Here is a 16,952-nt window from a genome sequence, read left to right on the forward strand (position 1 = left end):
GGTTCAATGAGCTTGCAACCCACTTTACTGATTGAACATCTTCTCTCCAGACTGGTTCTGGAAGCTTCTTCAAGCCAAGGATTATAATTAGTGTTAAATGTTACCAATCAAGTGGCCAGTTTGGTGCTTTGGGATTATTGAGTATCAATAAATAGTTTCCATGTTTTCATCTGCAACATGAATTAACAATCATTACTCATTCATGGACTGGCCAGGGTTATTGAGAATCTAGACTTGGCACCACAGGGAGAACACAAGCTAAATGAAGTCTGATCTGATCTAGCCTAGTCTAGAATATAAAAAGCACATAAAAAATAACATGTAAAAGAGTCCAATAATAACAAGATACAGATAAAGGCAATGCTAGATGGACCATATTTATGTTGGGACTCAAATCAGGGTGAGTAGCTTGTGAGGAAGGGCTCTAACCCCTGTATTGTCTTTCTGCCCCCCAACCCCAATTTAAAAATATGCTCAATATCCCTCCTAAAAGGTGGCTAGAATTTTTGTTTGTTTGTTTTTGTTGTTTTAATTTTTATTGTGACCAAAGTGAATTACAAATCTTTCACAGTAATATTTAACGTACATAGTGACAATGAATGAGGGGCATTCCCACCACCAGTGTTGTCCTCCCTCCACCTTTGTTTCCGGCATGCATCCCATATCTCCCTCCTTTACCCCCCAGAATACTGGTGTAATTGGTTCCCCACTTTACAGCTTGTTGTAGGCTGGGTATCAAAAGGTGGCTAGAATTTTTGACAATAAAATTGTAAAATGGAGGCAAGTTGAATTGAGGACAAGCCTCCCAAGCCAGAAGCTGAAGTGTGAGAGAGAAAGGCAGCGGGGCTCACCTGGAGCTCACTTCTGTTTTCAGACAGGCTGAGGCCCTGCCTCTTCAGCAGGGGGCGGCCATCTTTGAACCAGGAGAGAGCAGGCGGGGGCACAGCATCACTCTGACAGACAAGTCTCAGGGACTGGCCAACCAACACAGATACATTCTGTTCTTCTCCCATGATGTTGGGGGGCACTAAGGAAGAAAAGGGCTTCCCTCAGGGTCACAATAACCTGTGATCCATTTGTGTATGTGGCCTGGCAGTGAACACACACACTGAACACCCAAGTTCTCTCAGGAGGTGGTCTCACCTCCACCTCACAGCCTGTGGCTCTCACTTCAGAACCAAGCACTCATCCATCCCTGGGTTCCAGCAAAACCAAAGCCTTTCCTGTGCTCACCTAAAAAAGTCTTAGACTAGAAGTCTGTCTAGTATCCAGACAAGATGCTAGAAAGTTCTGTTCAGTTTTGAAGGGGCCAAGTATCACTCATAGTACGTTTGGGAGATAATGTTTGAAAATGACTGAAAAGCAAACACACTTTTGATCCTTCTATTTTGTTGTTGTTGTTCTCCAAAAGAAAACAAAAGCCATAGACACTGAAATTAAAAAGAGTTGGAAAGAGCACCAAGTCCCCCCACCCCAAGGTGCCAGCAGTGTCAGCTGAGAGATTCTTTTTATTCCACAGGACTGCTAGCACCAGAGCAGAATGTGAAGGCTTGTCCACTTCCTTTCTTTTCTTTTTTTTTAATTTTTGGGCCACACCTGGTGATGCTCAGAGGTCACTCCCTGAATGTACCATCTCATCATACTCCTTTTCTTTTTCTTGGCTTGACCCAGCAGTGTTCAGGAGCTGTCCTTTGATCAGTGCTCTCAGATTGCTTCTAGAAGCTCAGAAAACCATACATATTACTGGGGATTAAAGCAGGGTTGCCCACAGAGAAGGCAAGTGCTTTGTAGCTAACTGTACTTGCAGTTCAATGCTAGGCCCTAATGGTGTGGTGCTATTTGAGTCCTGGTGCTAGGGACAACCAAGGCTACACCCACAGATGTCCAGGGGACTGTTGGGGTGCTAGGGATCAAACCTGAGCCAGGCCTGAATCTAACCTTTGTACAGTCTTCCCTGGCCTCTTGTCTTCTTTCCATGGCAGAAAAGCACAGGGCACCAATACCCACTAAACAATAAATAAAATAAAATAAAACAACAATTAACTATAGCCCCTGCCAGCTGCAAGCCTCTCCCCAATTTCCTGAGAACAGGCGAAGAGCTGGAATTTCAACAAGATGCAAATGAGAATTCCTTGGCTTGAAATTACAATTAGCTGCTGACATGTGTGTCTGGAGAAGCTTCAGGAATCTCCTCCCTTGGGGTGGATGAAACTAGCATTTCTCTCGGCTGCTGGAGGCCCATCCTGGACATGGTGGATGCTGTGGCCCTGCCCTCAGGCCTAGCCTGACAAAGATTTCAAAAGCTGAACTTGTAAGATGAGGCCAGCCTAGAGCCAGGCTGGAAAGGTCCCAGGGGAAGGAATCCTGCAGGACTGCACTTGGGGGCTTGTTTGATCAGATGCATCCCGAGGACTTGGCAATGACTTTGGTAAAAACGACAGGTTGGAGGGAAGATGGAAGATTTGTCCAGTCCAGGGACTGACATCTGGACACTCCCAACTGGCTGCCCTCCCAGGCAAAATGACAAGAAATGCAAAAGCCTCACCCCAGTAGCATTTATTTCTGGAAATGAGGCCTTTTCTGCCCTGGGTCAAGGGGGTGGGGTTGACAGGCCTTTGGTAGTCACCATGGAGCTTCAGGAAGGGACCCACAGATCTGACAGCCTGGCCATAAGGCCTGGCAAGGGTGGAAAGAAAGCAAAGGGCATTTGTGTTGAGAATCTTTGTGCCCCTGGGGGGAATTTGGCTGCACAAACGGTGCCCAGGACACTGCTTAATAGGGCACGAAAATGCCAGATGAGTTATATATGACATATGAGATAAGAACTACAACTTGTCTTAGATATTAGCAAAATAGGCCCACTTAGAAGTCTCTATTTATTATTTTTTTGTTTGCTTATTTGTGTTTTTGTTTATTTGTTAGTTGGGGTCATATACAGAGATATTCAGGGCTTACTTCTGGCTCTGTACTCCAGGATTACTCCTGGTGGTGCTTTGGGGACCATAAGGGATAGCAGAAATCGAATCTAGATTGACTGCATGTAAGGGAAGTAAGTGTCCTCCCTGCTGTATTATTGCTCCAGCCCTACAAGGACCTCTCTCAAAGACAGTCTTCTCTAGTCTTATTTTGCAGGCTCAAGAATAGTTTGGACCATGTCTGGTAGTGCTTGGAGGTTACTCCTGGCTCTGAGGTACATTTAGTAATGGAGACCATATCCCTTCTCTTCTCCAATTCTAGCATAGTAGAGTGCTTAATAGAAAAGTTGAGTTCACAGCCTGGAAATCATTAGATAGTTTGGGCTCACTGTATAACTGGATACCAAAAAACATGCTTCAGTCACTTGTATAGTTTACAAAAGGACTCCCATGCTCTCTACCATTGGTAGGAGAAGTAACAAACAATTCAAGCAAGCAGAGTGCTTGTTTTCTTCCAAATATTTTCCTTCCATTCCTCCTCTTGAAAGCTACATAAGTTGACTTGAGCTCTAAAGGAAACAGGGTTTTTTTAAATTGAGGAAAAGAATGCAAAAACAATGATGCATGTGTTTCTTCAGGAACATAAAATAAATTTAATTACCGTAGAGAGTATATATTACAAAACACATCTATTTTTTCCCTCCATGTCCTATCTTTTATTTCCAACTCTTTGTTTAGTCTGAGAAGAGAACATTCTCATTGTGGAAACTCGGCTTTCTTTGCTGTGGATCCTCTAGGCTTTAGGTTTTAGAATTTAGGGAGGACTGTGGCCTGTTTCTCTTAAAATGTCCACAAAGGGCCCGCTTAGGTTCTTGAGGAGAGGCAAGCCCGTGAAGTCTGGGCTATTGCTTTATTTTCTCCTTAAAGTACTGTCCTTTGTGATTCCCTCTGTATGCCAGGCTTTTGATAAATAAAAGAAAGTAAGTTCACTCTTTCATCCTCATTAAATTTAATTACTAAATCAGAATGGCCAGGGAGGAATTTACAGAGATGCTGAAGAATGTGAGCTATCTGAGGATATTCTGGGAGCTGCATAAAGAAAAAATACAGCAAATGTTCAAATCAGCCCCAAAGCAATGTGCTCCTTTCTATGCCATAAACCAGTGAGTCTCAACCATTCAGCCAACCCTCTATGGGTTCCCAGAATATGCCAACTTAGCCACAGGTAAAAATTGCCTAAGTGGGGCTCACGGCAAGAGGTGGTAGGATAGTGGGGTGACAGGAAGGAACAAGTTTAGAGGGGGCAACAGTATAGAAATGGTGGAAAACACTGACTTAACTGATGATAAAACATACAAAATAAAGGTTAATGCAAAATAGTTTAGATGCCAGGGTTGAAGATGTCTAGAGAAATATGAACAGACATTCTATGAGATTGTATAAAGTGATTTTTAAATGTATTTACAGACGTTAAAATATATTAACAATCCATCAGCAAAATGGATTTTCACTGATTTACTTTCTGATAACTCCATTTGTTATGCCCTGAAGTTTTGTTGGAACAAGCAATAGGATGCAAATTTGGTATGTGCCCACTAAAGGAGCAGGCTGGGGGGTGGTGACAGAGAAACCTGGGACTTTGGTGAAAGAAAGGTCACATCAGTGGTGGGTAGGAGTGGTGTTGGAATGTTGTATGACTGACATAACTTGACTATGAAAAACTTAGGAAATCTTGTTGTTATAATACACATAAATTTTTTTAAAAAAATGCTCTGAATTTACTGAAGAGCAAATATGATAAAATTTCTGGGGCAAATGCAAGGAAGCTGTTTTGTCACTGCCCATCCTTCCCCATCTCCGACCCACTACCATGTACATGTGAAGGGGCATCAGCTCTGCAGGTAAATAGCCAATTGGCTCCAGCTGTACTGTATGCCTCACTCCTACAGCTAAGGAAACAGGATGCCTAGAAATAACACAAACAGCAAAGCGGACACTGGAAGGCAGACACTGGGAAAGCGTTTCATGCAAAAGCAGCATTTAGATAGCATTTTTCTGGGCAGCTTGGTGCCAAGACTTCAAACATGGCACATATGTATATCTCCTCCTACATGCAAACACAGGGGTGACCCATGGCTTCATGACGGAGGTGATCTTCGTGGCACAAATGGACACTGGCCCATGAAAAAGCACAGAAATGCAGACAGATCCCTACAACTCAGGGAAATACCCACTTCCTTATCAGCTCGATGCTTTTCTGGGGACATCAGCCCTGTAGGAATGAAAGGGCTCAGGGCAGAGTTTTGATGCTGACTTAATGATACCCTCTCTGTGGCCTATTTAAGATGAGAGACATGAGCTCATGGCCCATGCTCAGACCCCACCAAGCAATGCTTCTCCAGGGATCTTTCAGAGAAGAGCAAACCTAGTTTATTTAAGGTACATAAGAGACCAGAGAAAGGGAAGAAATGAGCTTCCCTGGGGCTCAAGCCTTTTATCCTTTCCACCCTGCTGGGATTGGATGTGGATACTTGTCCACTATAGAAGCAACTATAGAAATAACAACATCCACCAAGAAGCTGAGAAGCATCTGTTAGCCCCCAGTGGGTACTATTAGTGCATTAGACACTTGTAGTGACAGAGCTCTTTGGATCAAACCTCACAACCCTTGACCTTCATCCTCTATGCGTGCAACATTTGCTTTTGAAAAACATGAAGAGTAGTGCAGTTGATCCACAAGTGATTTTGAATGGGAGAAAATTGCTTGGAGGTGAGGTGAGACATGAGAGGAAATGACCTGCAGAGGCTGAACAAGCAGCATCCTTCCCACTAAGGTCACTGAACAAGCTGGGAAGAAGCAAAAAAGAGCAAGCTGGCCAGGAGAATTATTATGTTATGTTCGGGGGGCCGGGGTAGAATTGATAGAATAGCAGGGAAGGCATTTGCCTTGCATGTGGCTGACTCAGGTTCAATCCCCAGCATCCCATAGGGTCACCTGAGCCTGCCAGGAGTAATTTCTGAGTGCAGCACCACTGGACATGGCCCAAAAACCAAAAAAAAAAAAAAAGAATATAACATCTGGGTATAAGCCTCCTCTTTCGTACCTGAAAAATATACCTCCTGGTAAATGAAGAATTTGCTTATTGTTTTCCCAAATAATTTAAGCTTCACTTCTCAAGTGGCTTTTAACTCACAACCATATGATTGATTGCCAAATATGCTATTTATATCATTAAAACACAGTAACATCAAGGCTTGGAGCAGAAACAATCAAGACTGACCGAGATATCTCATAGTATGAGAAAGCTCTACAGTGAGGGTCCCAAAACTCATTAGAGAATCAATACTCCAGCGCTGGCTGCAAATTTGGGAATATCCCAGCACTGGGCAAATGGAAGAAATCTGTCATAAGCATTTAGGTTCTTTGTCTACACATCCATGCAGTTAGTCCCTGAGGATCTGAGCACCTAAGCCCAGGTCTGCTGGAGCAGGGAGCAGAATTGAAATGACTCACCATAGACTTTGAGATCAATATGCCTTTGCTTCTCGCCAGCTGAATTCACGGCCACACAGGTATATCTGCCCGTGTCACTGATCTGGGCACTGGTCAGTGCAAGAACGCGGCCCCCAGATAAAACCTATGGGGAAGCAGTGACCAGAAAAGCTAAGAAATAGAATAACCATCATGGCCCCTCAAAATGCAGGTGTCAATAGATCATGGCAGAGTGATGGGCATTTGCCATGAGAACAATTTTCATTAGGAAGTTTCACAAAGAAGAAGCATCCTCAAGGCCCCTTTCATTTCCTTTGTGGGAGAATTTTGAGAGGTGAGATAGGTGTGTGGGTACCCCACAGAGTAAATATCTCTGGAGAATGAAGTGAAGAGCCAGTTTTACCTGCACTTACAGAGTATGAGAGAACACAGAGAAGTGGGAGAAAGAGTTAAAGCCCTTTCTCATTTTCTTTTTTCTGGGGGGTTGGGAGTTCACACCCAAAAAACAACCATCGGATGACAGCAAGTACCTGGGTTCCACTGGCAGAGCTGGAGACGGGGCTTCCATCTTTCAACCAGGTCAGACTCGGGGCTGGGACCCCTCTTCCTTCACAGTCCAGCCGCACCGCATTGTTGACCACAGCTGTCACCACGCTGCTGCTCCCAGAGATGGATGGGGGCACTGAAAGGTGACAAGGACAAGAGAATGAGCTCTGGAGTAGTACCCTGGGGACATGAGAAAGATCACATGGCAGGGCCTAGAGGCCTTTTGGTAAGTTCTTTCAGGCTTCAGGAGGTTCTAATCACAGCATCCATCATTCCACAGGATGAAACAAGCCTCAGGATCATTGTTTCAGAAGAGGAAAAGGAAAGTGTTTAGGAAATTCAGGTGTAACAACCAGCGTGGACTTTTGACTGGTGTGTGTGTGTGTGTGTGTGTGTGTGTGTGTGTGTGTGTGTGTGTGTGTGTGTGTGTGTGTGTGTCCTATGATAACTTAACTTAACTACCAAACTTGTCTAAAAGCAGTGATGAGAGACAATCAATTTGGAAACATGTTGTGGTTTGGGGCCACACCCAGCAGTGCTCAGGGCTCTGTGCTCAGTGATCACTCCTAGTTCTGTGCTCAGAAATCACTCCTAACAGGCTTAAGGGTTCTTTTTTTTGGGGGGGGGGAGGCCACACCCATTTGATGCTCAGGGGTTACTCCTGGCTAAGCGCTCAGAAATCACCACTGGCTTAGGGGGACCATATGGGACGCCGGGGGATCAAACCGAGGTCTTTCCTTGGCTAGTGCTTGCAAGGCAGACACCTTACCTCTAGTGCCACCTCTCTGACCCCAGCCTTAGGGGTTCTTATGAGATGCAAGGGATGGCTGATCCAGGGATCAGCCACATGCAAAACAATCACTCTCCCTGCTGTGCTATGGCTTAGGCCCCATAGTTCTTTAACTGATACTGATGATTGTGATACAATTCAGGCAGGGCAATTGACATTGAAGTCTCTGCAGCAATGCACAGAAATTACTCCTTAGAAATTACTCGGGCCCGGAGAGATAGCACAGCAGCATTTGCCTTGCAAGCAGCTGATCCAGGACCAAAGGTGGTTGGTTCGAATCCCAGTGTCCCATATGGTCCCCCGTGCCTGCCGGGAGCTATTTCTGAGCAGACAGCCAGGAGTAACCCCTGAGCACCGCCGGGTGTGGCCCAAAAACAAAACAAAACAAAACAAAAAAAAAAAAAAAAAGAAAAGAAAAGAAATTACTCCTGACAGGCTTAGGGGACCATATGGGATGTCGAGGATCGAACCCAGGTTGGCTGCATACAAGGTGAACATCCTCCCAGCTTTGCTATTGCTCCGGTCCCATATTAAAGATACTGATGGCTCAAAACCAGAGAGTTGGATCAAGCAGGACAGGTAAGACCATCCATTCTCTGTGCACTGTTCATGCTAGAGCCCAGCCCAGGGAGCATTTTACCTCATGATGCCCCTTTTTCAGGGTGGAGAGTGTCTCACCTTCCACTTGCAGGTCATATAGCAGCTCGGTGGCACCTGCAGAGTTGATCGCCACACATTTATAAATGCCCGTGTCAGCGAGCTGAGCCCTGTCGATGACCAGGATCTGTCCCCTGCTCAAGTATGTGACTCCGGGTGATGCTGTGAGCAGACGATTGTCCTTGTACCACGTAATTGCTGTCAGGGAGAAGAGGAAAGTTTCACCAAAAATGTTTGTTAAGAGCTCAATACACGGGATCTCTCCTTCTTGGGAGCCGGGAGTCTAGCAGGAGGGGGTTTGTCAGGCTCCCGCCATGCCGGAGGCCTTCCTAACCAGGCCTAGTGGGGGTGCGGGACTTGGGTAACCCCAGCACCCCTCTACCACCTTGCTCCAGATCTCCAGGGCTTCCCTGGGCCACATGCTTGGGCAAGCTGGTGAGTTGGGCCCCTTGGTGGAGCTCGAAGGTACCCTAGGCTTTCCCCCATTATCCATTCAGCTCCTTAGGGAGGGTTTGGGTGGGGCCCTGAACCTCTGGCCTCCCAGCTTCTTGAAGTCAGTGGTAATCTCTGTCCAGTCTATATTTTCAATATCACGCGCACATGAAACATTAATAGTACTCAGTATCATTGAATTATGTTTTTATATATGCAGAATGTCCAGTTTATACTCTGCCCTTTTGCATACCCCTTCATAAGATCACATTTCTCTTTAACTCCTATCATCATTACTCCTCATTTACCCTTTTAACTTAAGTACTGTAGAGTCCTAAGTCACAGATTAAAGTGGTGCCCTGGAGTTAACACCCACCCAACTATTTTAAAAGGCATAAAAAGGACACTTATGTCTCTTCATCATTTTATGGGTGTTTTCTTTGATGGCTATAACTTTTGCTGAATATTTTCTCATACAGTGATGATCCCCCCCCCATGTTTTTTGTCTTCTCTTTGTGAACTGCTCAATATGAAATTTGGTGTGAAAGAATCCCTCAGTTTAATGCTTATGTTTGAACCAAGTCATGGGTATTGTTGGAAATGTTCTTATGCCCCCATATATCTGATAGCACCACGTGGCTTTATTTCTTGTTTGCTTAGGCACACTAAAATGGGAAAATACTATACATACCAATAAGTTCTTATCTAATAGAGATGGGAACACACAAATCTTGTAGTGCAATGAGACCTTACACCCTGAACATTGACATAAAGACCTGGCACAGGCCTCAGAAGAATGGGCATTCTCCATTCACCCCTGATCTAGAGAAGACATCTATAAAACATCAAAGGTTGTATATAACATCACCTGGAGGCATTCCTCTACCAGGGAAGACCCTACAGCTGCTCTGACATCGATCTACTCAAAAGAGACTTCTCTTAACACTGAGAAGATGTAACAAGAACAATGACCTGCTTACTGGACAGGGCTTGCTGTATTGCCCCTTAATGGTGAGGTTTGTCTATAACATCACCTGGAAGCAATCCTCTACCACGGAAGACCCTACCACTGCTCTGACATTGACCTGCTCAAAAGAGACTTCCTTTAACACTGAGAAGACTTAACAACAACGACCTGCTTACAGGACAGGGCTTCCTGCATTGCCCTTTCATGGTGAGGTGAAACAAGAAGATGCTCCACATCATGACTTCAATGTAGGATATGCAGATTCCAGGATATTTAATACAGAAACATGATACCAACAACAGAGACTGTGTGAAAAGTGTGTTGGAACTACAGACAATGTCTTGGATTGGACGATAACTTGCCTGAAGCCTAGAGTTGGTCTTATGCCAGGAAACTTCAGGGGTAAGATCTCTTTGTATTTAGGCCAAGGTTATTCCTTTCCATGCCTCTCATATTTTGGTGGGCCTATGCAAACAACAATTGCCACTCTAACAACGTTTTTACTGTGCTCCTTTGACTCTAATCCTTAAAATGCACCCACTTAAAATTTGAGGTTAAATGCACCCACTTAAAATTTGAGGTTAACTTAAGCTAATATGCATGTACATGGAAATGTAAAAAATACTATGCCTCTAATGTTTAAGGAGTTACATAAGTTTTATGGCTTTATATTGCCTTGTGTGCTGTTAAGAAATATTATAATGTGCTACAATCTGGGGACTTGAGGGACAAAGTAATTGTACATGGATTTTGTTTTATTTATCTTAACTTTCTTTGGCTGAAAGTTCAAAGTTAAGATATCAGCAAAGGGACTTCTGAGAATTATGTTATGGCTGATTGTCCTTCCACTGTAACTTTACCTTGTCCTCTTTCTTTGCATCTTTTGTTCCCATAATTCAAAATAAAAAAATTTAAAAAAAATTAAATATTCAAAAAAAAAAGAGCTCAATACACACACGTCTTTTATTTTCATGCTTAGCTTGAAAATAAATTTTATTGTTTTGTATGTTTGCGGAACACACCTGGCAGTGCTCTGGGGTACCCTTGAAAGGCTCAGGAGACCTAATGGGACACTGGAGATGAATTTAGGTCAACTGTGCATAAAGTAAGTGCCCTACCCTCTGCGCTATCTCTCTGGCCCTGCTTGTCATTCAAGTTTAAATATGATTTAAGGGTGGATTATATGAGGTGGAAATCCTAAGGAAAACAGGAATACAGAGACAGCATTGTCAAAGTAAGACCATTGAAAACAAATTTAGAGAAAAAAAATATATTATCTCTATATCAATGCATTAATGTCATTGGAAAGCAAACTTTAAATCAATTATATTTTTATGTGTTTACTAATTTATTTAGTGGGAAGAACAGCTATGGGCTGACTCCTGGCTCTGTGCTTGGGGATCATTACTGGCAGGATTTCGGGGCCATATGTAGTTCTGGGGAGTCAAACCAGGTTTAGTTACTGTGTAGGTAAAGTGCTTTAACTTCTGGACCATCTATCTGGCCAATTTATTTATTTCTTTTCCATGTATTTTTCTATCTATAAGACCACCTAATCAATATCAAATGTTATACAGGATTTTAGCCACAAAAATGTGCATCACTGAATTATATTAATTCACAGTGATGAAACTAGAGGCTGAAGAGATTGTATAATGAATGAGTAAGGTACTTGCCTTGCACATTACTGAACCAGGTTCCATCCCTAGCACCCCACATGGTCCCCCAAGTACAACAAGGAATTATCCCTGAGTGTAGAGCCAGAAGTCAGCCCTGGCTCAACACTTAGGGATTGCCAGGTATGCCCCCTGAAGAAAAATTACAGTGATGAGAATAAAGTACAAAATTATAGTCTAAGCCACATGACTGTTTTGTAAAATTACTTGATTTATACTAAACATACATACCTATGCCAAGGTAAATAATGCAAATATTGAATATTTCAACATATCAAATATCACAGCGAAACTTATGGGCCCAGTAGGATCAAGGAAACAACAAAAAGAGCACAAATTCAACTTTGTTTACATGGGAAAATGAAAGGCAAGGGTCATTCAAAATGCCATTCGCCAAGCACAATCTTTCTTGGCCCTTGAACTATGTCCTTAAATCTTCCCTTTCTTAGGAAGTTCTATACAACGCCTCTCAGCAGCTATTCCCAGAAATCCGACAGATGTTCCCACGTTGCAAAATTCATAAGACCCATACCTGGCGGGGGACTCCCGGCAGCCCTGCACTCCAGCTGGACTGGGCTGTTCTCTACAACGGTCTCGTTCAGCATCTTCCCTGCATCCTCCAGACGAGGTGGCTCTGGGGGCAGACACAGGCATGAGTCAAGAAGGGCAGATGTGAACCTTGGAGCTGCCTATGCAGTGGAAATGAGGTTGGCCTCAGTTCCTTCCATACAGGATCTGACAGGCTTCGCATGAAAGCTAAGTACTCTGTTTTTTTTTTGGGGGGGGGGGAGGGGTCACACCCGGCAGCACTCAGGGTTTACTCCTGGCTCTATGCTCAGAAATCGCCCCTGGCAGGCACAGGGGACCATATGAGATGCTGGGATTCGAACCACCGACCTTCTGCATGAAAAGCAAACACTTTACCTCCATGCTATCTCTCCGGCCCCATAAGTACTCTGTTAAATCATCCTGAAACACAGGCTTTCTAAAGTTCTCCCATCGAAACCAGAGCAAGCACAGTGGAGTGGGCACTGGCCTTGCACAAGGTTACACCTAGTTCAATCCCTGACATCCCATATGGTCCCCTGGGCAGGAATGATCCCTGAGTACAGAGCTAAGAGTAACCCTTGAGCATCACTGGGTATGGTACCCCAAAAAAACTATGGGTTTAGAAAGGTAGTGCAGCAAGAAGGATGGTTGCTTTGCATGCTACCGACTCAGATTTGGCCCTCGGCATTCCATATGGTGCCCTGAGCTCACTAGAAATGATCCATGAGCACAGAGCCAGGAGGAAGCACTTAGCATCATTTCAGTCATTTTCTATCCTGCTTTCTTCAGAAATTTCCAGGTAGGAAAATCCTTAGGACAAAATGGTAAAGGAGAACATTAACATTTGTTAATTCCCATGAATGACTGATTGGTCTGAGCTGAATTTATTTTTCCAAGCAGTTATCTCATTTGAACTCTCTCAGAAAATTAGCTCCAACTACCTAAGTTTGTCTTTGTCCAACACTATTAACAACCTTTAGAAAAATCAGGACAGATAGCATTACATATAGGTAGAGTACTTGCCTGGCATGAGGCAAACAGGTTTGATCCCTCATTACCTCCTTTGGTGCCCTGAACCCCACCAACAGTGCAGAAACAGGAGTCAGCCCTGAGCATGACCCAATAAAAAACAAAACACCTATAACAAAATTAGAATCAGTTATTCCATTGCTATAAGGTTGTAATTGATATAAAATTTGATATAAAGTTGTTAATAACATAAGAGGAAAGTACATTTCTCTAAAGTGTTAGTAGCATAAGTTGTTAGTAACGTAATAGGAAAGTACATCTCTCTCTCTCTCTCTCTCTCTCTCTCTCTCTCTCTCTCTCTCTCTCTCTCTCTCTCTCTCTCTCTCTCTTCTTGTTTGGTTTTGGATCATCCCAAGGTGCCCTGGGGTTACTCCTGGTTCTGTGGTTGGGTACTTCTCCTGGCACTACCTGGGGGGGGGGGGTGTTTCTATGTAGTTCCAGGAATCAAATGTGGGGCTACAGTATGCAAAGTGGCAGCCTCAAGAACAGGCATGTAGGGCCGGGCGGTGGCGCTGAAGGTAAGGTGCCTGCCTTGCCTGCGCTAGCCTTGGACGGACCGCGGTTCGATCCCCCGGTGTCCCATATGGTCCCCCAAGCCAGGAGCAACTTCTGAGCGCATAGCCAGGAGTAAACCCTGAGCGTTACCGGGTGTGGCCCAAAAAACCAAAAAAAAAAAAAAAAAAAAAAAAGAACAGGCATGTACCTTTGAGCACATGTCCCAAAAAAACATTTTCCCTTTTTATGAGGGGGTCACACCCAGCAGTGCTCAGGGGTTAATCCTCTAAAAGAACATTTTCAACTTAAAACAAACACTGGCAGTGCTATTCCACCACTGCATGGATATAGCAAGTTGGAACTCAAAGTGTGCGAGAGAAACAGAGTTAAAGGCATTATAATGTGGAACAATTCTGCCTTGAGCTTTCAACACCTTCTCAGAAGATGTAGGAAAGACGATAGGGAAGACATAGCAAAAGCTGAAGCCTGTCTTATTCCGAGAAGATGCTACTAAGAGAAATTAGGATGGAACATTTTCCCCAAAATCCCACATAAAGAATTGCTCAGTTTAACTCACTCCATGCATTATTGGATCATCTGATCTCACCTGCGTACAGTCAAGCAGGAAGTGATGAATTCAGTAAAAGCAGAGAAAGGAAGAAAAGGAGAAAGAGGAAGAAAAATTATGAGAGCTGCGTGTGAAATTAAGTCTGCATGTAAGTGGGTTTATAGTCTTGTTCAATGAGCTATGAAAGTAAACATTGATTTGGGGAGTGGGGGTGACCCCAAAAATGTTCACTCCTGGTGAGACTTGACCAAGCAAGTGGGGGTTTGATGTTGGGACCAGAGACATCCATTGCCTAGACCCTGTGGTGTCAGGGACTACTAGAGTCATAGGGGGATACTTGGGTGGAAATGGGAATTGAAACATGGACAGGTAAGTGCAAAACCAGTGCTACCCCTGTGCTAGCAGAATCCAGGGCTCCTAAAAGAGGATCTGGTGAGACACAAGTCTGAAAGCAAACGCTGATGCAGGAAATAACCTGCACAGTGAGAAGGTACAAGAATGGGTTCAGGAAATATAGCACTCTGAGCCTATGAAGAAAAGCAGCTTAGTGGAAGAGGCCCAAAGAATGAGCACCTGCCTTCCTCAGACCCCTGTTTTTATAGATAAGAACCAGGCCACATCCTAGGGTGGGAGAAATACCAAAGAGGGAATAATCCCATAATCCCATCACCAGGTCACACCCTAGCTAGGGTGGAGTCTGAATATTAATTAGGGTAGGGCCAGTAATCCAACACCCCAGCATCATCTCTCCACACCAACAGTATTTTGTTTTTTTTGTTTTTTTTTTGTTTTGTTTTGTTTTGTTTTTTTTGGTTTTTGGGCCACACCTGTTTGACGCTCAGGGGTTACTCCTGGCTAAGCACTCAGAAATCGCTCCTGGCTTGGGAGGACCATATGGAACACGGGGGGATCGAACCGCGGTCCGTCCTACGCTAGTAGACACCTTACCTCTAGCGCCACCTTCCTGGCCCCCAGTATTTTGTTTTGTTTGTTTGTTTGTTTTTAGGGACATACCTGGCTGTGCTCAAGGCTTACTCCTAGATCTGCTCTCAGGGATCACAGGCTCAGGGGACCTTATGGGGTGCTGGGGATTGAACCCAGATCAGTGGCATAAAAAGCATGTGCCCTCCCCCACTGTACTATCACTCTAGTCCAAACAACACAGAATTTTTTCAACAAACAACAAAAAAAGTCATCCAAGTGGGTAAAATACACAAACAAAACTCCACAAACAGGTGGCTGGCAAGAGCCGAACAATAGTAAGTTAGACTAGTAAGGATGACATGGATCTAAAAGAAAAAAATATCATTAAACACACAAAGCAACAGGAACTTTTTGATTTGAGATTACACTTCACTATGACTGTGGTCTAGGGTTACTCCTAAATCTGAGCTCAGGGATCACTACTGGGGTAGGCTTCGAGAGATGCCAGAGTTTGAACCTGGGTAGCTGAGTGCAAGGCGAGTGCCCCCCCTATAGCACTGTCTCTCCAGTCCTGACAGAGGCTTTTTTCTTTGGACTAAAATGTCACAATTTTGATCAAGGATGAGGCTCAGTGGTATATCACGTGTCTGGCACATGTGAGGCCCTGAATTTTCCCCTACTACTACAAAAAATTCATAAATAAAATAAAATGTCTAGCTGGAGAGATAAGACAGGGATAAAAGGGTCTGGTCTGTCTTACTGTTCTATCCCTGGCACCACATATGGTCCTCTGAGCACTACTAGGAATGATACCTAAGGACAGAGCTAGGAGTAAGCCCTCACACTACCAGGTATGGCCCCTAACAGCCCCTCAAAATAGAGGCCAAAGTGATAGTATAGCAGGTAGGACATTTACCTGGCATGTTGCCTATCAGGGTTTGTTTATATGGTTCCTCCACCTTGCTAGGAGTAATTCTTGAGTGCAAAATAAGGAGTAACTTCTGAGCACAGTTGGGTGTGTCCCCCGAGTCCCAGGGAAATAAAAAAGAAGTACTCTTTGTAAGGATGTTTTTTTTCTTATATATACAAATTTATTGTTATTTCTTTTTTATAAATTACTTTAAATACCATTCTTTTTTTAAAATAATTTTTACTGTGACCAACTTAAATTACAAATCTTTCACAGTAATATTTAAGGTACAAAGTGACATTGAATCAGGGGTATTTCCACCACCAGTGTTGTCCTCCTTCCATCGCCTATTCCCAGCATCCCCCCCTCTTTTGCCCCTCCGGACTGCTAGTATATCTGGTCCCCTCTGCAAACTCTGTTCTTAAGTTTGTTTGTTTGTTTGTTTGTTTGGTTGGTTGGTTGGTTTTTGAGCCACACCAGTGGCACGCAGGAGTTATTCCCAGCTCTGCATTCAGAAATCGCTCCTGGCTCGGTGGACCATATGGGATGCTGGGGATTGAACCTGGGTTTATCCTGTATCAGCCACATGCAAGGCAAACACCCTGCCACTGTTCTACCACTCTGGCCTCTCTTAAGAATGTTTTAATATGCAATGTATTAAAGACTTGGAATTCATTATATGCCAATATCAAAAGGAAAACATGTCTAAGGAACAGAAAGGCTATAGAACTGTGTCTCCCAAAACAGTGTTAATCAAGAGACAACAGAAACTATTAAATAAAAACCTGTTTGAAACTCAGAAATCCAGCAGTGCCAGAGTGCCCAGAGAAACACAAATAGCAAACACATTAAACTCCAGAAGCTCAGTGACAATCCTATGAGCACAGACTGATAGAATCTGCTTAAGGAAACACATAGGTCCTTGATCTGACCCTGCTGTGCCATAGATCCCCTGCTGACTCTTCTGGGTAGACTGTTAGCCTCCAAGCACCCCCAAGCAC

The 16,952-nt window shown here is 43.9% G+C and overlaps 1 protein-coding gene across 1 annotated transcript in view; it reads right to left on the reverse strand.

Annotated features, from left to right (window-relative positions):
* The window catches only part of HMCN1 (hemicentin 1), a 414,107-nt gene that overhangs the window by 136,059 nt on the left and 261,096 nt on the right, over positions 1–16,952 (reverse strand). Inside the window, 5 exon segments of the mRNA XM_049777571.1 lie at positions 852–1,027; positions 6,430–6,553; positions 6,939–7,090; positions 8,423–8,599; positions 12,009–12,110. Of these exon segments, the coding sequence (XP_049633528.1) occupies positions 852–1,027; positions 6,430–6,553; positions 6,939–7,090; positions 8,423–8,599; positions 12,009–12,110 (731 nt within the window).

This window comes from Suncus etruscus, chromosome 7 (genome assembly GCF_024139225.1).
Source record: "Suncus etruscus isolate mSunEtr1 chromosome 7, mSunEtr1.pri.cur, whole genome shotgun sequence".
NCBI lineage: Eukaryota > Metazoa > Chordata > Mammalia > Eulipotyphla > Soricidae > Suncus > Suncus etruscus.